Source organism: Prionailurus bengalensis, chromosome A2 (assembly GCF_016509475.1).
Source record: "Prionailurus bengalensis isolate Pbe53 chromosome A2, Fcat_Pben_1.1_paternal_pri, whole genome shotgun sequence".
NCBI classification, from domain to species: Eukaryota; Metazoa; Chordata; class Mammalia; order Carnivora; family Felidae; genus Prionailurus; species Prionailurus bengalensis.
Window position 1 is genome coordinate 106,280,079 of NC_057348.1, and position 22,187 is coordinate 106,302,265.

The following is a 22,187-nucleotide window of genomic DNA, read 5'->3' on the forward strand; positions in this document are numbered from 1 at the left end:
TTTAAATAGCACTTGATTTCTTTTCCAGATTTTTCTATAGAGACTATTCAAAAATGGTTAAAGAAATGTTTTAAGTAAGACCGTAAGACCGTATTTCAGCAAAATGGGAATCATCGTTACATACATTTTTAAGTCATTAGAAATTTAAATCAAGAAAGTAGCCAGGCCCAAGTTACAGAAAAGAGTTGATGAATTTGACTGTGATCACATGACATCTTGACATTACATTTTTGTTTTGCTGGGAGCCTCAGCTTCTCCTCAATAAGAGCCATGAGTGACACACTGCCGTATGTCATGCATACACATTGGTTGGCACATGGGAATCACTAAAATAATTCAGAGAGTTCCCGTCCCCAAATTTCTTTCTGATACAGTTGCTGAGAGGATTAGGTGAAATAGTGTATTAAAAGAGATTAGAACACAAAATTAGAAAACCATTGATCAGGTGTCCTGGGAACTAAGTTACCAGAAAGAGAATAATACATGGGAAGTAGTGGAAGGACAGCAAAGAGGTTACTCAAGTGCTTGGTCATACACGAAATGATTAAAATGATTCAGATGTGCCAAAATTTGGATGTGTCAAAAATTTAGATGTTCCGCCCTCCAGTTATAGACGTGCCACCTTCCAGAGTGATCACGATCATGTTTTCAATTTCTGGGCTTTTATTTTAGATTCAGATTTTAAGCATATTTAATTTTCTATCATCACAAATTTCATAGCATGTTTTCTCAAACTGTAAGTATAATTTCAATACATCCATGTGAATTAAAAATGTCTTCCCCATAGAAACATAATGTTAGAACGGAAGTACATAAGAATATTAGGGTCTACTTGCAAAATAAAAACAAAAAACAAAAACAAAAAAACCCCACAAGATGCTACCTTACATATGAATTCATAAGCCATAGCTATTCTGTATGCAATTGAACATTCTAAAGTCATCATTACTTCTATAAAGGTACCCACTAGTCCACTCTCTTCTTAAACTGTATTTTCCCATAAATTGTTTTTTTAATAAATCCTTCTAAATGTGTCTCATGTTTAAAAAAAATTAAGTCAAGCCCTACAAGTACTAGTTGTGTTCTGAGTAAACTGGGTCAAATTCTTCAGCATGATGTCCAACACTGATATTTTATGGAATGTTGGCTGTTATGGAATTCTCACAATTGCTTAATTGTTCATTTGCCTCCTTTAATCTCCTTCTATTATTTTTACCTGGATCTCTATTTTTTTTTTACAACAGTATTTTCCCCTTCCTCCTCTCAAACAGCACTGGAAAATAGCTCATGCGCTTATTTTTAAATTTTACTTCTTCTAAGATATCAAGTATAAACATTCAAATGGCCTTCTCCTCTGCAATGTTTTGTCATTATAAGCTCTTAAAACGTTGCCTGATTGACAAAGGAGCTCATTTTAGAAATTCCCATGATCTGCTTAAATGTTATAAAAGTGGGTAATAGATTTCTTTCCTTGTCATATGAAGACAAGGTGACTCACATTTTAGAACTGTTATTCTGAGTAACAGACATATTCTAAAACTCTTAATAAATAGTAATCCCTAGCAGATGTTAAGAGCGTATAGTAACCACTCATACCAGCACAAAAAGAAATTTATTTAAAAAATATATAATCTGGCTTGGACGACAGAATTAACTGTGCTACTACGCTGTACTTAACACACCTTATCGCTCATCACATAATATTTACACAAGGGGTTATAAAGTCATGTCATCATTTGATGTGATTACTAGATCCTTTATTGGAATAGGTGAACTTTAATAGAATGTTTTCAGTACCATTTATGCAGAGTATAGTAAAACTATTTCAATGGTAAACAAAAATGCTTTTCAGTAACTTCTAACCCTATCTCCATCAACACAACTTTTGTCTAGAGGTAAATCAATCAGTATTTTGACCAGAGCGTCTTCATTAGGTGATGGGCTAAATAACAGCACCCTCCCCACAACCCTCCACCTCCATGTCCTGATCTGGGAAGCTGTGAATGAAACAGGCAAAAGGGCCTTCAAAGATGTGACGAAGGAAAGATCTTGAGATGGAGAAATCATCCTGGGTTATCTGTGAGGACCTTAAATACAATCCTCAGTGTCCTTACAAGAGGCAGCTTGAGGAATATCTGACTTCAGTACAAAGAGGGACATGACGACAGAAACAAAGACTGGAGTGCTGAAGCCAGGAGCCAGGACTCCGAAATGTCAGTAGCCTCTAAAGTAGAAGCTAGAATGGGATTCTCTCCTGGAACCTTCGAGAGAATCCCTACATGCACACCTTGATTTTAGCACCTTTAGGCTCATTTTGGACTTTTCATCTTCAGGACTATAAAAGGATATATTTGTGTAGCTTTGAACCATTACCTTTGTTAGGGCAGCCACAAGAAATTACAACTATCTGTAGAAAGAAGATTCAAATAAATTACCTCCAAGACCCACGCATGATTTCAGAAAAGTGTTGTGCACTGCTAGCTTTGTGGACTTTTATTTTTCAGTATTTTTCAGAGGCATAACTTAAGAAAAGTCATTTTTCATTAGTTACTTAGGATGTACCATTCTTGGTTGTAATCAGTCTGTTGGGTAATAGCATATCATCACTGAGAGGCAGCAAAATTAGGGGAGAGATTTCTTTTAGTTTATTTTACCAAGTTGAAGGAAAATGTTATATTTTTAAAGGATTTCTAATAGCCAATTCAATTAGAAATTCAAAACACAAGAATCTCGCAGAAATCAGCTGCCAGATTTATTAATCTATCTGAAAATAAAAACACAAGCAAAAAAGAATAAAAACAGAACTTAAAAAAAAAAAGAACTTGAGATACATTTCCCAAAAGAGTTTATAATGCAACGTTTGAGCCCTTCTGTACTGGAAATATTCTTAATGTTAACAGGCCAATTACTCATTTTGTTTTGTGAGTCACTACCTTAAGCAGAAAAATAGTTTGGCCTTAAATATTATATAATTAATACCAGTTCTTCCTTTGATCCATTAAGATAACTCATAGCCCAATCCTTCCCCAATGGGAAATTAGAACTAGATATTAAAAAGAAAAAAGAACAAGGAAAAAAAGAAAAGGCGAAAGAAAGAAAAAGAATCCTCAATACAATTTCATTTAGATGCTATTTTAAAGACCCACTTTTAATTTCTCCTTAATTTCTCCAAATACGTTAATACTCTTTCCAATAAATCTTTAGCTGAATATTTTAAAATTTGTTTTTATTCTAAGTGCTGTAAATGGCCACATGAGCATAGTAGGGGGAAAGAAGTTCTCATTTTTAAGGCATACTTATTAACCCATAATGGGCCTAATGATATATAATGTATAGGCAGAACAATCATTGAAATCACAGGTTACATACATACAATGAAATTAAAATAGATCTTTTTGTAGGATTAAATGTGACTAGTATTGATCACTGAATATGGGTTTCCCAATAGCTGTTCAATTTAGATATATGAGCTGTGATCTGTGCCATTTTGGAAAATGGGTAGCCGAGAAATCATCTTTCAACAATCTTTCCTGTGTTCACCAAGAAATGCTTTTATAGGTTCATTTTGGCTTTGTGTTCTGGATTTTTTTTTTTTAACATTTCATTATAGACTCTTAAAAAATGCCGTTTCTCTGGGATATTGATGGATTGAACAAAATTCATGCTTCTTGTCTGAATGGTTCAGCAAGCTTTTCAAGGATATCATAACACCATTTACTTTGTTTTTTTCCAAGGTGAATGAAACAACATATTCTGCTTTCAATATTTTCTCCAAATGCCAAACAAAAACAAAACAAAAACCTTTGAAACTTTAAATCTTTAAATCTTCTTTCAAACAATCCAAACACATTTACACAAGTGTCCAAAACAAGATGATGAATATCAGTGCCAGCACTATGTCATACAGCAACTTCCTCAGATCTTCGACAGTTTGTAAATAATTTTCTATTTCACCAAAAGTTACAAAAGTTCCACAGTTTCCCTTAGCAAGCTGAAGCTTACTCTTCATTTGTCAATGTGCATAAAAGCTGCTTATAGCATAGCATGGCATAAGCTATTTTTTAAGCAATAAATGGTTTGAGTCATCTATTTTGTCCTGAAATGCTATCTGTAGTTAACTGCATTGCTTATAAATGGTCATAGTAAATTCAGCATGAAAGAGAATATTACAGAAAAGACAGCAGCAGAAGCATTAGCATTATCTAATATTTATATATGTTATCAACATAACACAGCAGTAAAAGGTTTAAATGCATATCAACGGGTACCATGTCTAAAAATTACTATAGTACCTATTTAGTGTATTGGATATTTTTCTTAAGGAGTGCTTGCTGTATCTAGAACAGCATAATATGTGATTTAGTACAGTTAATTCTTATCGATTAAATAATGTCTTTTTATGTACTGAAGGAAGTGAGATAGATATTTTTTGCTTCATTGTGATCCTGGATTTAACATTTAAATGAAGATCTCAAAGGACCATGACATATCATTATTTAACTGAAACGGGCTTCAAAATATTTAAACGACAGTATGATTTGTATCTAAACAGCAAGGTGGCACCAGATACATGTAATGCTACTGGCCTATGACTCAGTTTGGAGCCAGAGTCCAAAATTGTGCCCCTCATTTACCGTCATGGTGATCACTCAACTTCAGAGAGAATTACCCATTTTATGGTTATCCTCTGTGAGTCATATATAGAGCAAAACAAAACAAAAACAGCAAATGCAATCTCTAAATACCTTTTTACAACAGGTGCAAAACCAGTCATCTCTAACAATTAAACTGCCATTTACAGTAGGGTTTTTTTTGTTTTTTGTTTTTTGTTTTTTTTGTTTTTTTTTTGTTTGTTTGTTTTTGTTTTTGTACATCTTGCAGAGACTCAGAAATGAGAGGGGAAAATGCCCAAGGCAAATGGTCTCCAAGTGGATATTTACACAATGTGAATTAACTGTACCATAGATACCCAGAGAAAATGAACGTTTTCTTATGTTGTTATGAAATCAAATAAACATGATATAGCTTCATCATACTTAAAACCTGTAGGACCCCATCCCAAGCCTAAGTAAAAAGTAATCCCCGTATTCCCCCACCCATTCACCCATTATCTTCCTGTTACACAGAATAAATGTTTAGATTACTCCCACCCACCCTCAAATAAAGTGCACAGTCCATGGCAGACCATAGAATAATGCAACAGGAAAGCCCCTTTTTGTGTATTATTATTTAAAAATAAAATACAAACAACAAAAATCAAAAATCGAAGAGCACTCAGAGATTCTCTGCATCCTGCAAAAAGAGGAAACACTTGAGCAGGCCCTGCTTCACTGTCACTTGTGTTAATACACGTAGCCTTCATTGTAGGGATGGGGGTTGCAGCAGCCCCCTTCCGGCATGTAGGCCATGCCCTCGTCAAAGTGAGACAGAGGCACCGTGTCCTCTTCATTGATGTGACGTTCCATGTCTGTCTTCAGCAGTGGGCGCTGATTATCTGGAAAGGCCATGGAGAACAGGGCTTCTGGATCACACACAAATTTGTAGACATATCTCTCTCCAGCCACCTGATGAAAACACGGAAGAGAAAAACCCAGCCTTATGTACGGTGCAGGATGTTAACTGAACTTAGTGTGGCGATCATTTCATGATATATACAAGTAGTGAATCATTCTGTTTTACCCCTGAAACTGATGTAACGCTATATGTCAATGGACCTCAATAGAACTGCGATCTCTACCATCCCCAAATAGGAAAGAGCAGGGAAACAAAAGAATAAAAACTTGGTTTAATATACCAGAAAGGGTGCATAACCAAAAAAAAAAAAAAAAAAAAAAAAAAAAAAAAAAAAAAAAAAAGAAGGTCCTTACTTTGTAGAATAAATTACAGTCCAAAAGAGGGAAATGCGACCTTGAGTAATGATTGACTCTGAGTAATAATTACATTCATTCCAGGCACAGCTAGAAAGCTTAGCACTTTGCTTGTTTTAAATAAAAGGAAGCTTACATTGTTATTTGGGGGAGGGGTGGAAATCAATGATTTCATGCAGGCATCTCCCATCGAAATTTTTTTCCTTTGTTTTAAATGGTAATATCTTTATAAAATGACTGGATCTTTAAGGTGTAGTGTCTCCCTCTTAATATTACATTTTCTGAAATCGTAGAAAAACTAAACTTCTAAACCTTAAAAGAAAAATGTGTTGTGTTCCTAATAAGACTAGACTAGTGACTTGCTGATTCACAGTGAACTGGTTCTTTTTTCTTTTTCTTTTCTTCTTTTTTTTTTCTTTTTTTGGCACTTGTGTATTCTGATGTAAAAGAAAAAGATGCATAGCCTTATTTAAATGAAAGATGGATCAAGAGGACAGCATTATCCTGGGTACATCACTTTTAAAAATGAAGGCAAGTTGCATTAGACAGAAGTTAAGGATGTGTGTAAAGTGTCAAATTGAAGTAAGAGGTGTAAAAAAGTGAAAGGAATTTAAAATATACAATGCATAGGGAGGAAATGAGAAAAAGAAATGTGACAGCTGCCTGAAATAAAGGAGAAGTAGCATAATTTGTAGGGAATGACATGTACCAAACTTAAATTTTGAAGAATAATGTTTCTCTAGGAAATTATAAACAATAATGAAGTGAAACACGTATGTACCCCCACCTCCGTTAACAGACAAAACTGAGGTTCTAAAAAAACCAGGAGTGGGTTGTGGGATAGAGGGTGGAGGGGGTGTGTGCATGAATACAGTTCTTTGCATTGACATTGACAGTACCTTTTCGTATGTGTGCAGAGATTAGTAGTTTTAGAAAGGTGAGAATTACTCAGTACCTCTGGGTTCCTATGTATCAAAAAGGCACTACTATTTGCTTTGTGATACAGGAGAAGAGTAAGTTCATGGTTTAGAAACTATCTGTATGTTTGGAGAAAGCGAATCAACTACCAAAGAGCGCTAGTGTTCTGGACTCAAGATTTAGAACATTTTTTTGTCCTGGATTTTTTTAGCTTGTAAAAGGAACCAATTTAGAGAATCCAAATAATCTGAATATTCTTAGGTATGAAAAGAGTGAACACTTCGTTTTTATAAATTTGGACATGTTTCTTAATCTGCTCTCAGTTTCCCCTTTCTTTTGTGAAATAGAGGTGGGAATGGCTCCTATGGAAAGCCTCTTATAAAATCAAGATGGAAGTTTCTAGTACATTGCATAGCAAACAGAGGAGCTGACATAAATTATTTTAGGCCCTTATAAGAAAGAAACTAAGTTCATAAAGGTGGAATTGCCATAAATATATAAACAGGCAATATCAGAAACAAAGCTAAGATATGAAATCCTTGTGTTCTTTTTTTTTTCTTTATTCAAACCATCTTGAGGAAAATAAATAAATAAATGGCCTGCATACCTCAAAGCATTCAATAACCTTCTTTGTTTTGTTTGGAGCTTCAGAAAAAGAGGTATTTGCTTTAGGCTACTGGTAGCTTTTTTATCCAACCTGTTGCTATTGGTTATAATTAGAAATGATTTGATAAATCGCCATGGGGAATTAAAATGTACAACATGCAATCAAGATTATAAAACCTCTTAAGGAGACTGCCTTGACTCATTGCTTCCTGCTATTTTTCTTATGAAAAACATTTTTGGAGCTACCACTATATTTATCGGACTATGTTAGATGCCACAGAGTTTAGAACAAAGGCTGATAACTACCAAGGGAAATAATGTCTTTTATTAGTAGTAATACAATTACAATGTAGAAAATGCTGCACATTAAGTATACCCAAACTGCAAAGCTGAGATATACAGAACATGAATTTTATAGGAGATGAATTAGAGTTAAGTAAGGAAGTATCTTTTGAACTGTGCTTTGAAAGACTACACATTTAAATTATGTGTTAATTTTTAAAATCGTAGAAGTAACACAGAGAAACTAGAGGAAAACTAAAAACTACACATTAAACCAAAAGAAATAATGATTTATCATTATATCATCAAGAAATAACCACTGTTCAAATTTTTCCACATATTTGTCTAGGCATTTCTGTTTTGAAATAGAAGTGAACACATGTATGTACAGTCTAAAAGCCATACCCCACCCTTTCTTCTTTCACAACTACTGAAATAATCAGGATTTTTTTATATGTTTAGATCCATTTGATTATTTTTATTTTCTAAACTTTCCATTTTATTTTCCTTGACATACACCACATACATACATAATTTTAAGTTTATATGATCTGAAAAGAAACCAGAGTAACAGAATTTTAAGTTTCTAATCAAGTGTGGTCATATAAACATTTTTCCACTACACCCTGAAATATAAAATTCTATATCACACTTTTTTTTTTTAAGGACAGCATAATTTTCCTGAGTGACTCTGTTAAAATTTACTTAACCATTAGACTGATACAGACGTTAGGTAAAAATCAGAAGGCAAGGCACTCTATAAAGAGGGGACCATATCGGTGAAGTAATGAGGGGGTCAGAGGCGTATCAAATAGCAGCAAAGAGAATCACTCAACACATATGAGGAAAAAGAGTAAACATGTCTGTAAAAACTGTAAGCAGCCTTCATTTATGTGCTGGCTACAAGGAGACCTCAATTTTGCATATTTCACCATTAAACACCCTATGCTTTCTCACATTGCACGGCAACACCCCAAAAGGTATGTCATAGAAACCACAGAATTTTGCTACCCTCTACTAGCTGATAAACAGTTGCAAACAATTTCTTTTGGCAATTACATCCCAACAGGGAAAAATGTGAGGAGCAACACTATTTTAATCTGTATTTTAGTACCTATGCCATAATTTGATTATGTGATAGCATCTTGTCTTATCAATCTATTAAAATAAGAGGTAAACACACGGTATATGTGATCATCGGATAAATCAACAGGCACATGGAATGGTGATATTAGTAATAAGAATCACGTTTGAACACCCTTGAGAATAATTAAGACCTGGCATGACATCCTGGAGATACCCTGTCAAACACTATGTCTAAAAGCTGAGGTGTAACTAGAGACCTTCTCCTTTTAACTCTCTGTGAATGCTCTCTTTAATAAGAGACTTAATGGTCAAGACACAGAAGCCAAATGTGTCTCAGCTCCCACTGGTTTCAGGGTGTGAGTGGTATTCAGAGCTACCTTTCACTGAAGACTTCTACTGTGCCAGGTACCACGCAACGGTCTCGGGTACCTTATTTCATTTAATCATCAGAACAACTTCAGGAAGTAAAAACACCACCATTTAGCAGAAGAACCTGTTCAAAAAGGTGACCCGCTGAGAAGTCAGCATGTAAACCCGACTGCATTCTCTCTTTCGCTGTGCACCACTACCCAGGACTGGGGAGCACCTGCTGCACCAGCCCACGTGATGTGCTGGGACTAGGGACTTGGTGAGGAAAATGAAAGGGTATCACTGCAGGTGGGAAGGGCAGGTGAGAGGAAGGGAGGAATAAAAAAAGACCCTACAGTTGAGATGGAGAACACAGGGGAGCAGGTAGTAATAGGTTATATATCTTGAAGGCAAGATTCGGGGAAATAGGAAATGAGAAATGGATTCAGCCTTATCTTTCAAGGATCTTGGGCACTCTAACTTCTGAGACGGTGAACTCCAGAGCACCAATTCCCTTTGGTCTAAAAACTCAGTGATGCTGTTCCCTCTGTTCCAGTATGTTACATGTAGCAAATGGTTGAGTTTTCTTGGTGTAAATATAGTGGTATAAAAAATATGCCACAGTGCAGAATATATACCTATGTTTGTGTCACCCAAATGAACAAAGGACGCATAATAAGACAGTAATGTTCACAAAGGATAAATCATAAACTTGGTTCACAGTCTACACAACTGGAATGAATACACATGCAAGGCTGAAAGATGTAATAATCACAAGTATTCAATGTTTTATCTTTATTCATCAGTTCATTCCCTTCTTCAAAAATTTTACAATCTCTTCTGCATGCACTTCACTTGTTTTATCTTACTCTTTTTTTTAAAGCCACTTTCAAATACTAAGAGAAGCTCACTTGAAATGAAATAAAATATATTTAACTTCATTCACCAATGAAATAGTATCAATACTTATTTTTAATAAATGGTTTAGGATTCTAAGCTGTCACATGCTGAAACCAGGCAAGATCTCAGACAAGAAAAGAAGATTTTTCAGGACAAGAAATTCTCTGAATGTTTCTTAAGGATAAGAACAAGGAGGGAAAAAGTAAGCATTCAGTTTGTACTGGAAACTATAAACAAAAGCATTTCCAAATTATATAATTGTGGGGAATGTAGTGGACTACCGAAAACTTCTGGGAAGATATACGTGAATATTAGTACTGAAACAACATTTTTTACCAAATACGGTAAAGTTGGGACTGCCAGAAAGCCTACTAGTTTCTATATGATATTATTACACCGGTCTCTAATGCCCAGGAATTTATAAATAGAAAGGCTTGTAATACCAAAACCAAGAGCTAAGCATATGTTAAAATGAGTGAAAACCTTGCTTCAGCAATGCAATGATATGTGGCTTTTAAAGTACGACATGCAGATTAATGTGCAACATTTCAATGAATTTTAATGCTGTTTTAGCTGCTCACCTTTTGCATGATTCCTTTCTCATAATAATAGCGAAGCGAACGGCTTAGTTTATCATAGTTCATAGCTGGCCTGTTTTTCTGAATGCCCCAACGCCGGGCCACCTGCCACCAAAACAGAATGACATTGTAGTGTTAAGTACTGCCTTATCAAGATATTTCATAAAGCATTAGTGAATTAATCAATTACTTCCAAACCTTCCAAAACACATCCAAATTAAAGACCTAAGTAAAGAGGCAAAATCATGATCTGAATTTTCCTGTGTCCTGGTTTGCTTTTAAACCAGGCGTGCAGCACAGTGATCATTCTGAAACTTCACAATAGAATTCTTTGTCACTATTGTTTTGGATACAAAATTAAATGGAAATAAGGGGATGTGTTTACAATGGGAACGAACAGGCTGCAATTCACCAAGATGAGGCAAGTTTCCCATCCTGAGATATATGGCCTGTGTTTTCCCTCTTAGTTTTTCAGATAAAACCCATAGATCAAGAACAGCTTAGTGATCTCTTTGTAAAGGTGTTTTTCGAGGTTGTAATAAACTAAAGGAAAAAATACCCTGTTTGATACTAAATAAAAGAGTGAACAAGTGGCATTTTATGTGGAGCAGAGGAAACACTATACAAATTCATAATCTGAACTGCAAATAATTTTTATTGCCTGAAGCAGCATCAGAATAAAACTGTAACCAATACTAAACTGGCAAATTAGGCATTCACTTAGACAACAGTAATTGCATACTAAAAATAAGAAGGAAGTGGAAAAGGTCACCATGTACACAAGTCCACAAACAAAAATCTCTAAAGCAGAATGTCCACTTTGTTGTTTAGTGAAAAATCTCAGAACTTTTTATAATGTGGCTTTGGAGGAGCAACTTATGTGGCAGAGGAGAGGTTTTCAAGAAAAGCCCCTTCTTCAATGTATATGCCTCCCCCGCGTCACCACCGCCTTGGGCTGGCTGACGCATTATACTGAAGAGCGTAGCCTGCTTTTTCTACCCCAGCTACAACCACGTTCTCGTTAATTTCCATATTTTATTAGTCTGAGCAGATACTGCAGCTGTCATGCATACCTAGGCGACCCCAAGAGAGCATTAGCTAATAGAGTTAGTGTTTTCCTTCATTTCTATGAAATTCCAAGTTGTTGCTGGGTCCCATACACTAAAATAGAATGCTTTTCAGAGAGATCATAATGTCTTTCTCCATTTTATTAGCAATAGACTTTCCTCAGGGTTTGGTTTTTTTTTTTTTTTCCTTCCTTTTAAAAATACTGATCCTTGCTATCTTCTACCTCCTTAATTTGTATTCCCTGAATAAACATACGATGTAATTTAGCCACATGCATCCCTCTACTTTTTTAAGAGCAGAGAAATGTGATGCAACAGGGACATGATGACATATCCAAGTGGTCATCACAGCAGGTACATCTTAATTTTCCAAAGATCAACTTTATTTTAATGCAAGTGTTCTAAGCAGTAGTGAAATGGGAGGGTGGCAGTAAGAAATGAAAGCAATGCTTTCTAAATAAAATGCCTTTTAAAAACCAAATAATGAACATCAGCAAATCTTTAAGAGATTTGGCAAGTGAACAGCATGCAAACTTGAAAAGGACATGAAAACTACTTTTTTTTTTTAAATATATATATATATTTTTTTTCTTTTTTAAATATAATTTATTGTCAAGTTGGCTAACATACAGTGTATACAGTGTGCTCTTGGTTTTGGGGGTAGATTCCCATGATTTATCACTTACATACAACACCCAGTGCTCATCCCAACAAGTGCCCTCCTCAGTGCCCATCCCCCACTTTCCTCTCTCCCGCACCCTCCCATCAACCCTCAGTTTGTTCTCTGTATTTAAGAGTGTCTTATTGTTTGACTCTCTACCTGTTTGTAACTATGTGAAAATAAAGTATTAATATTTCCTTAAATTAAACAACAACCTCTGAATAGTTTTTCATTTACAAATGCTTCTCATGAAGAAACTCACCAGGATGTCCCTAGAAAGTAAAAAACTTGCAACCAACTTTAAGACAACACAGTGGAAGTCTCTAGGGAGAGAAAGATGATTTTTTTGATACCATAAGCAGAGTCTGATTTTGAGGATGCCTGGTAATTCTCAGCACAAGTGGGTATTAGTAGGTATTTTAAAACAGTAAAATTTATTCTTTGAGATGTTTTCTTAAAATTTTGTGATGTTTACTCATTTTTGAGAGACAGAGAGAGACAGGGCATGAGCAGAAGAAAGGCAGAGAGAGAAGGAGACAGAATATGAAGCAGGCTCCATGCAGACCCACAAACCATGAGATCGTGACCTGAGCCAAAGTCAGATGCTTAACCGACTGAGCCACCCAGGTGCCCCGATTCTTAGAGATGTTTTAACTGACTCAGTGTCACATTCATCAAGAGAAGTGCCACATACCAATATGCCTATGAGAAGCAGATGAGTTATGCAAGATGAACAAGTTCTAGAGATCTACTCTACCACGGGGTGCCCACAGTTAACAGTACTATATTTTAGTCACAGGTAGAAGGAAATAACTGTTCGATGTAAATTCCTATCGCACGTACTCAGTTCTCCGATGAACCAACTCTTCAGTGATTATTAACATGTTCGATGAGGTGAACAGCACACACTTCCATCACGTTAAAGGGCTTTCAAGTTACTTTACATTAAGTGTTTCTAGTCTCAATTTGTTAGTGCTTCACATTTTTACGGTTCTTTAGCTTACATCATTTAAGTACATCTACATAAAAATGAATTTCGTTTGAAAGCCAAAGTAAGCTTGAGACACACTACGGAAATTCAAACACACAAACATTTAGCCCATACTAGACAATGGATATTTTCAAATTCTGAAATTTGTATGTGTGTTTGGTGTAGGGCAATGGAGATGCAAAGCTAACCCGGCAAGCACAAGTTATAATCTGAAGTAGATTTATAATTATGCTAACCAGCTCCTGTTATTTCAAACTTCTTTTAATACATATTTGAATCAGATAATCTCTTAAATAAGAAAGGTAACTTATCTTCTGGATATCAAACTACGACATGTTATCTGATTATAAATGAATACCTGGTTTCAAAGGGCAGAAAATTTAAGATATATAGGCCCATTATCCTAGGTTGTAGATATTTGGTCTATGAGAAACTAATCACTTGGGTTCAAAAATATCTGGATATCTTACGAAATTTTTCAATCTTTCTGAGGTGTTTAAACCCTACAGCCAAAATGATCAGTCATAGGCATGTTAACTGAAAGTCTTCCATTGCTTTCTTGGCTAATGTAAACCAAAGTCAACTTCAAAAGTAGCAGAGAAAGCACCTTTAATAAGACACAAGCATTTCATACAAAAGTCACCTTTCTATAGAGGTCCAAAATGCAATTGGTGGGTTATGCCATAATAATTATAGTAGCTTTAAGTCTGAAACTAGACCTGGGGAGAATAAAACTTGAACTGAGACGTTTTTCCGGAAAACATTCCATTTGTCTGTGCACGTGGGCGACAGTAAGAAAGGTGAACAGGTAGTTGAAAGTGTGTTCCATTTATCCATATTATCTCTCTAGAATTCTCTCACTTTGGCAATTTCTTAGGTGTTACGGTGACACTTTGTACTTAATCCCTACTTTCTCATGGGGTGTACACAGTCTGGCTGCCTAGAAAAGGTATCACCAAAAATCAAAGAGAAGCAATGTCCCTACTAGGCCCGCATCTCTGAAGGAGTGAGAACTTCCTACTGCAGCTCTTGTGGGTCTTTACCCCCCTACGGCAATTTCTCCCCTGCTCCCTCTGGCACATGACTTTGGTTTCTCAATGTCCCTCTCTCACCCCTTGACAAAATTAAGATTATCCAAATAACAAATGCTAATACTCAAGAACAATCCCTTCGTGTGCAAAAGTAGTTGAACTTCAGATACACCCTCTCCTCCTCAAAAATCATCAAACATCCCCAATGTAGATGCTCTCTTAGAGACCTTCCCAAGCACTGCATTCTTGAATCAAGTCTTATGCCAACGATGCTCTGGCTAGTTTTCTTCATCAATTCCACAGGATGGTATTCAACTGGAAAAAGTGTGCAACACATTCATTTCTTAGTTTAAATGGATACATTTTTTTCCTCTGCCCACCTTCTAATTTAGAAGGTTTTCCTAAAGTTTTAAAAGTAAAAAAAAAACAAACAAACAAAAACGTTTGTGGCACACTGATCGAATATATGTTTCTTCAATATTATAACATATCTGGTTTTCCAAACAAAAATCTGTTAAACCCACCTCTTCGGGCTCAATCAGTTTAAATTCCATGCCTCGCCCAGTCCACGCAATGAAATGAGAATTTGAAGGGTCATCCAGAAGAGCTACCAAAAACTGCCAGAGCTGAAGTGACCCCCGCCGCTGGTACGTGGGGCCTTCCCGATACATGCCTGGCTCCTGTTTGATGTCTCCTAAATTAAAAAGGTTTTAAGTTTCGATTATTAGCAATATTATGACATTTATATAAAATTTACATTAAGTCAATCGCTAAAATGATTAAAACACAACCACTTTATGGGTGTCTGTGAAATGTAATGTTATTGCTAAACAGGGCTTTAAAACAATTAAAGGATTTGAAGTAAAGCGAGAATCTGTACAAACTCACAAACAACTATCTATAACATATAAGGGTCAAAATAAATGCACACAGGTGCAGAATAAATCCACAGATGTCATTTACTTATAACATTTTTGTATAACTATCCTTTTGTTTTAATTCATTTATTTAAAAACCATACTGTCTAATCACACTTCTTTTTGCTTTTATTGCTAATGACATTATTCACTGCTCTAAGCAACACTGAAGAGGGAGTAATCAATTTTAAGCTCTGGGCACTCTATTTGTACAAATTAAATTCTGCAAACTATAATGTGTACTATCTCATTGACCTGCACATTACAAACTATTGCAAATTTAAATGCAAATATTTCAAAGCAAATTTAATAGCATCTTAAACGCTGGGTTAAGTAATCTGTACATTATATAAATTAGGAAAATCTCATAGGGAAATCAGAGCATATTGGATTATCCTCATACCATCCTTTTCCACACCTTCATACGGGCACTACCACTTTCTTAGCTGGCAGCAAATAAAAATTTCTTTGTTTTTCTTCATCTCTTGCTTGCATTTCACTCATGTGAGTTTAGCTTACTAGTCTTTTTCTAAAAGTGCAATCTGAAAACATACGTACTGGAGCTTTCTGTAAATCTCTATTTTTAATCAAGAAAGGTTGGTTTGTGTTACATTTATTTGTTATTTATACATAGTGTAGAAACCTATTAAGTACATTACAGCACTATAGGTGTTAGTACCACAATTCTTCTGGCATAAATCTGGTCAGTTATCTTACTTTTACCAACCAACCAACCAAACAAACAAAAAATTCAGTCATAACTCCTGATTATTTACATCTACCTCCAGGCACCTACCCCTAAAATATGTGGAACTGGTCACACTGGGGAACGAATGTCTAGGGCCCTGCGGACATATCATTGTTAATGCACAACTTTCTCTTCTCCACGATAGAAGCAATTCAGACAGAATATACTGAAGCTAATCTATTCACAGTTAGTGTGAATTATAAAGCAGGTGAAGTCAGAAGCTTCTTAAAACTTTCCTTTGGTTAGTAGACAGCAACACACCTCTTAAAATAATCACGAAAAGAGCAATACTTTAAAAACCATAACCAAAATAAAATTATTCAGTCAATAGCTGCTAAAAATCATTATGTCATTTTGGTCTAAGCTAGATAATACAGAAGTGTCTCTTCATATTGATTTCAATGACAGTTTTATTTATCTCAGTTTTTCCTTCTGAGACTCACAAATTTTTTCATGGGGGTAACTGAGCAATTATACAGAGTGAAACCCTGTCAAATTTTATAATCTCTAGGTTGTTTCTGCCTATAAATGTGACTGACCATACTGGCCTTGTCGATGAAAAAAAATAACCCTTTGTTTTTCTATTCTTTTGCTCTCTTTTCCTTACAAAAAAAAAAAAGAGTAATAAGTATTATTTTCCAAAAAAGCCTTTCTTAGTACAAAATTGAGAATATTTAAAAGTCAAAGGGAATGAATAATCAAGATAGACATTCATGTGATTTAGGCTTCTTAGATTATGTCGTAATCCTATTGATAGTTTTGAGCTATTTTTTCTTCCTTATATGCCCATGCTGATAATCAAGATGTCTTAAAATGTTAAGCTCACTAAGAATGAAGCAAAGAAAGAAAGAAAGAAAGAAAGAAAGAAAGAAAGAAAGGAAGAAAAGAAAAAAACCTGATGAAGGTCATTCCAAAAAGTAAAGGCTTTATGCTCTGTCTGAAGAAAAAAGGTTGTATTTTAAGAATTGTGACACTCCACACCTATCACACTGCTGAACTTCGAAGCTTAAAACCAGTATCTATTTAGAATAAGGCCAAAAAAGTGACCCCTACCGGAGCTTAACCCTGTGACCTTCAATGAATTTAGCAATTTAAAGCAAGATTAGGGAAACAGATCTTCCCAAAATTATCATTCCTTCTGTGAAGGACCAGAGTAGCAAAAACCTCAGGAACAGAGTAGTCTTCAAGCAACTAATTAGAGATGTAGAAGCAATCTGAGCATGCACTTTGCTGTTTAAATAACAACGATTAAAAACTTATGAGTGCTACCAAGTCATTACAGCCATGATCCCCAAAGTTTGTGCAATCAGCTAATCAGAGGGTCCCTGCTCATTTCCTGTTAAACAATCAAAGCAGGAAATATGGGGTTCACTCCGAAGAACCGCTAAACCAATGAACTGTTCACTTTTTACCCAAGCGTCCGCGTAGATGCTGACTTCTGCCACCTTTGTTGAGAAAGAAGAAATTCTATTTAACTTGACACTCTTTTCTAAAATCTGGAACCTTTTCACTGCAATCGAGAGTGATATTAAAAAGGTAATGCTTTCCTGACTCCATTTTAAGCAATTACAAAATAATGGCACATTAGGAATGAACATCTTCCCGAGGGGGGGTGGGGGGGAGAACAAAAAGGACTAACAATCACTAACTAAATGGGCAGCTATGTTGTTCCTGTGCTCCATAATGCATCTTTTCATGAACAATAAAAGGAAGAAGACTGCATTAGTCATCTGCGTATCCACAGTAGCATGCTTTCTGTTCTGCTTTGTTAATTATGGGATCAGCTTTCAATAAATCTCGAACAACAAGCTGCATGTGCTCAGCAGGGCAATGGAAAGACCCCTCTTACTGGACACAAATCTCAGCAAGAATGATACTCTGGTTATAACTCTCAAAATGAGATCTCTCCTAGGACAAAAGCAAAAAGCTTCCGAATAAGGAAAGGAAGAGAGAATTTATAAAAGGTAAAGTTTAGCAAGAGTTGAATACATCACAAATGATGTGCATAGAAATCTTTAAGTAGAGATGTCACCTTCTTTCAGGAGAATTGAGGGTGAACTCTCCACTCCCTCTTAGAAAAATTCAAACTTGAAGGACAATGAAAAACCTACCATCAAATTTCTCTGGGACAACACAGGTGTCATCATAAAACTGCCTGGGGCCCTTTTCAAACATACAGCCTGTGGGGAGAAAGAGGATACATTTATTCATGATAGAAATGAAATTCACAAGCAATTTAAAATAGAGCCATTAACACAAAAACTGGGGTAGAAAAGGGCTCTGCCATTTTTCAGCTCTGTGACCTTAGATACACTCTTTAGCCTCTGTGTCTCTGTCTCCTCACCTATAAAATGGGCGTGATACTAAATCACCTATCTTAAAGGGGTGTTGTCAGGATAAGAATATAATATACACAAGTTTGGAATAGTACCTAGCACAGTGATATATGACAGACATTTATATCATTACTAACCCAAGCACAGAGCAGGTAAACACTGGCAAACTTAGAAATTACAATCTCCTTTTTCATTCTCTTCCAAGTTTTGTTATTCATGAGACAAGAAGGAAATCAAGATGAATTACTTATATTTACCTCACGGGGTTATCCTGATAAACTGAAACACAGTCTACCCCTTACTTCCTGCGAGAAATATTTAGCTAGGCTAACCGTCTCATATTTTCATCTCCAACAGCCAAGACAGTTTAATTCTATGTTTAATATTCCTTTTTCCTATAACAAAACTAAGTCCACAGGAAAAAAAAAAAACAAAATAGATCAACAGCTTTAACGGTCATTTTCTCCCCCATGTCATTGACTGTGACCTTCAGTGAATTCTCGTTGTCTTTGATCGCCAGTAAGAAATTTCATACAATTTAATCACAGTTTTTTTTTCTCAAATGTATTGGTCTCTACCGTGAGTACATAACATTAACAACAGTAGTGACTGAACTAATTACATCGCATTTCTTAAATATTTTTGATTTACCAGCTCATTATACTCTTCCTTAAATACAAGGATTTACTTCTATCAATCTCACTTACACAAAACAACCCATATTAGACCTAATGTAAACGCATGCACCTATATCATCTTACTGAGGACAAAGAGCATTATGATAAGAACCACGCACATATTTCCAGAAATACTTTAGGAGGGAATGTATCCAGAGATCTTTTTTATTCACTAATTTGCAGGTATCAAAGTCTGTTAGATCAAAGCTTTCCCACCATGTTTACCATGAACACACCCATAATAAAAGTTCCTTCTGTAGGCCTCTTATGTGAAATTCCATTCTTAACTATTATTTGTCTGAAAATGAAAATCCAGTTTATTTAAAGGCAAATATATTTATATCTCCTGTCTTTTATTTCAAAACAGAGACTTAAATTTGTAAAGAAAAACTGACATTCCTCGAAGATACATTTCAACAGAGAGTAGGAAGATAGGCTAATCTATAAAGCACATGTTCTATTTTAAAAGAATGTGGTTGTTGGGGGGGTGGGCGGAAAGAACACAGAACTCCACTTTTCAGCTGTTTACATGCACATGACTCATGTTAACAACCAAATTCAAGATAACATGACCTGAAACATCTTCCTTTTACTTCAAAAAGATAAAGTTTTAAGCTTTAGGGAACATAAGTGATTTTCCCCATAAAATAGAATGAATAATCAAATGATTGCATCTTTGGCACATCTGATTTTGACAGGATTTACAAGGAACTTCAATAATAGAAAACTTAACTTCTGTTCTGCTGGGATGAGCCAGGAAGCCTTCTTGCCTCATATAAATGGAGTGGCAGCTAGGCACTTCTGAAAGAAGAAACAACACCGGTCAAAGAGAAGTCTGGAGCTGAAAATGTGTGGTTACCAGTGAACAGAGTGCAGAGAGGAAAATAACCGAAACTGACATGAGTCTCCACGAGAAGAGCTTGTCAACACGTAGTTAACATTTCAGGCAGGGCCCACACAAGAAATGGTGAACACAGACTCTCTTCGACAGGCATGTGAATTCACAGCTTTACCCACATTTGCGGAAGAGTGGTTCTCCTGCAATCCCACATGAATAGGAGAGTAGCCTTGAAACAAATGGTGTAATGAGTTAAGATACGTTTGGGGGGCATTTATGAGATATATCTGTATATCCCGTGGTATTTAGAGGAAAGATCAACAAAAGACTCATTCATAGTTTATTTCATGAACACTGGTAGAAATTATTAACAAAACACCAAAATTGCTACATCTCTTAAAATTAGTCTAGCCTTTCAAGGTGATTGCTATTTTCAGCCCCAAATAAATTATCACTAACTTTTTATTTTGTTAAGCACACAGGTCATACTCCAAACCAATGAGACTAGAGAACAGAAATCCCACAATTTGGTAGCAAATACCACTATCACCCTAGGAGTGAGGCCTTGCCTATCTGACCAAGTTAACTCATCACTGAAAAAATACAAAAAAATAAACTTGGTTAATGGTTAAACTTGAGTCCTAGTGATGGCTGTTTATTAGGTTAGGGAGGGGGAAAAGGAAAAAAAAATATGGATTAGGAGACAAAAGATTAAAATTCAAGTGCTTTATTTACCACTAGCAAAGCTACATGACTTTAGAAAAACCATTCTGTGTCCAAGTTTATATAAAATAAAGGTCGGGTCAGATGTTATCTACAATCTACTACAGGCTCAAGTTCTTTGATTCTGAAAAAAGAAGTTCACTCACTTGATCAGAGGTTGATGTCTGGTGAAGCCAATGAAGTTATAGCTTCAGGAAGGATCCTCCACTTACAGAAGTCCCTCCTGAGGTCCTGCCCCTAACTTTGTATATGCCATTTCATTTTCTTTTTCTTTCAGAAGATTCCACAAAGTTTATGTTTTAGGTCCCACAAACCTGGACCAAAGCCTGTATATAACATATACAGATTCTATAGGAGTGTATAAATATATGTGACTAAACTAATTCTATCTTCTGTATGTATACTCAAGTCTTTGAAACTCTGAACACATATAAACTTATAAAACACACGACAAATGTGTTATTTAAGAGTGTGTCTCCCCATTCCACCACTCATAGTAAGTACGTGATTTCTGAATGTGTAATAAAGATCACTTAAAAGAAGTGGGATTTAAAGACCCTCATCTCTTCTTAACCACCCATCCATAGAATTTAATGTTATAATAGATAATCAGCACCATTTACTTGGCCTAGAGGTCATTCTTTCTCAGTCTGGAATGTTCCATTTTTAAAGTGTATACAATTAAAAACAAAAACAAAAACAAAAAAACAAAAATTGCCTGGTAATTAATGTCAACCAAAATATCAGATATTTTTTCACAGAAAAAAGTTGATGTGGTTTTAGTCAAAAATATTTTTTTTAAGTTTTATTTACTCAGAGAGAGAGAGAGAAAGCATATGAGCAAGGGAGGGGTGGAGAGAGACAAGAGAGACAGATTGAGATTGAGAGAGAGAGAGAGAGAGAGAGAGAGAGAGAGAGAGAGAGAGAATCCCAAGCAGGCTCTGCACTGTCAGAATGGAGCCTGACTCAGGGCTCAAACTCACAAAGCCCGAGATCATGATCTGGGCTGAAACCAAGAGTCAGATGCTTAAGTGACTGAGCCACACAGGTGCCCCTAGTCAAATATATCTCAATAGCAATTCATTAGAGCAAGAACATTTAAAAGTATGTAGAAATCAACAGCTTTTGAGTTGAAAACAGTATAAAACTCATTATCAAACATTTTAGTATACCATGCCTTCTTTACATGACACATTATCTAGTATAGAATTCTGACCGTACAAAAGAAGACAGAGTTAATCTTGTTTCTTGATATCAGGACATTTATCATGGGGTTGCAGAGTGATTGAACGTCTGGGTTACCAAATAGTTAGCAATCCATTTTATCCATACTTTTTAACCAGTGGTATTTCAGATTAATTTTTAACGTTATTTTGATTTATTGCCAGGCATAGGACCCTTGAAGCAGCTGGGCCTAGAAGGGACAGTGTTAATGACTCTGCCATCAGCTCAGCAGCTGTTTAGAGGTAAGAATTTTGTTGTACCAATGTTGACACCCTGCCACAAAATACTTTTCCTGACTGCTGGCCAGCTGGAGTATGGCTGTAAAAACAGCTGGCTGGCTCTGAAGCTAGAGGAAAACATATAGATTAAACTCTATTATATATAAGTGT

The 22,187-nt window shown here is 35.7% G+C and overlaps 1 protein-coding gene across 10 annotated transcripts in view; it reads right to left on the reverse strand.

The window, feature by feature from the left end:
• Nucleotides 1-1,593: 1,593 nt before the first annotated feature.
• Nucleotides 1,594-22,187, reverse strand: part of ETV1 (ETS variant transcription factor 1) — a 92,062-nt gene continuing 71,468 nt past the window's right edge. For all 10 annotated transcript variants that reach the window (XM_043589002.1, XM_043589001.1, XM_043588998.1 and 7 more), the window contains 5 exons: nt 19,746-19,814; nt 18,112-18,180; nt 14,860-15,029; nt 10,589-10,690; nt 1,594-5,564 (listed from right to left, as the gene is read on the reverse strand). In XM_043589002.1, coding sequence (XP_043444937.1) covers nt 5,343-5,564; nt 10,589-10,690; nt 14,860-15,029; nt 18,112-18,180; nt 19,746-19,814 — 632 coding nt within the window. In that variant the 3' untranslated portion in view covers nt 1,594-5,342. The remainder of the gene's footprint in view (nt 5,565-10,588; nt 10,691-14,859; nt 15,030-18,111; nt 18,181-19,745; nt 19,815-22,187) is intronic.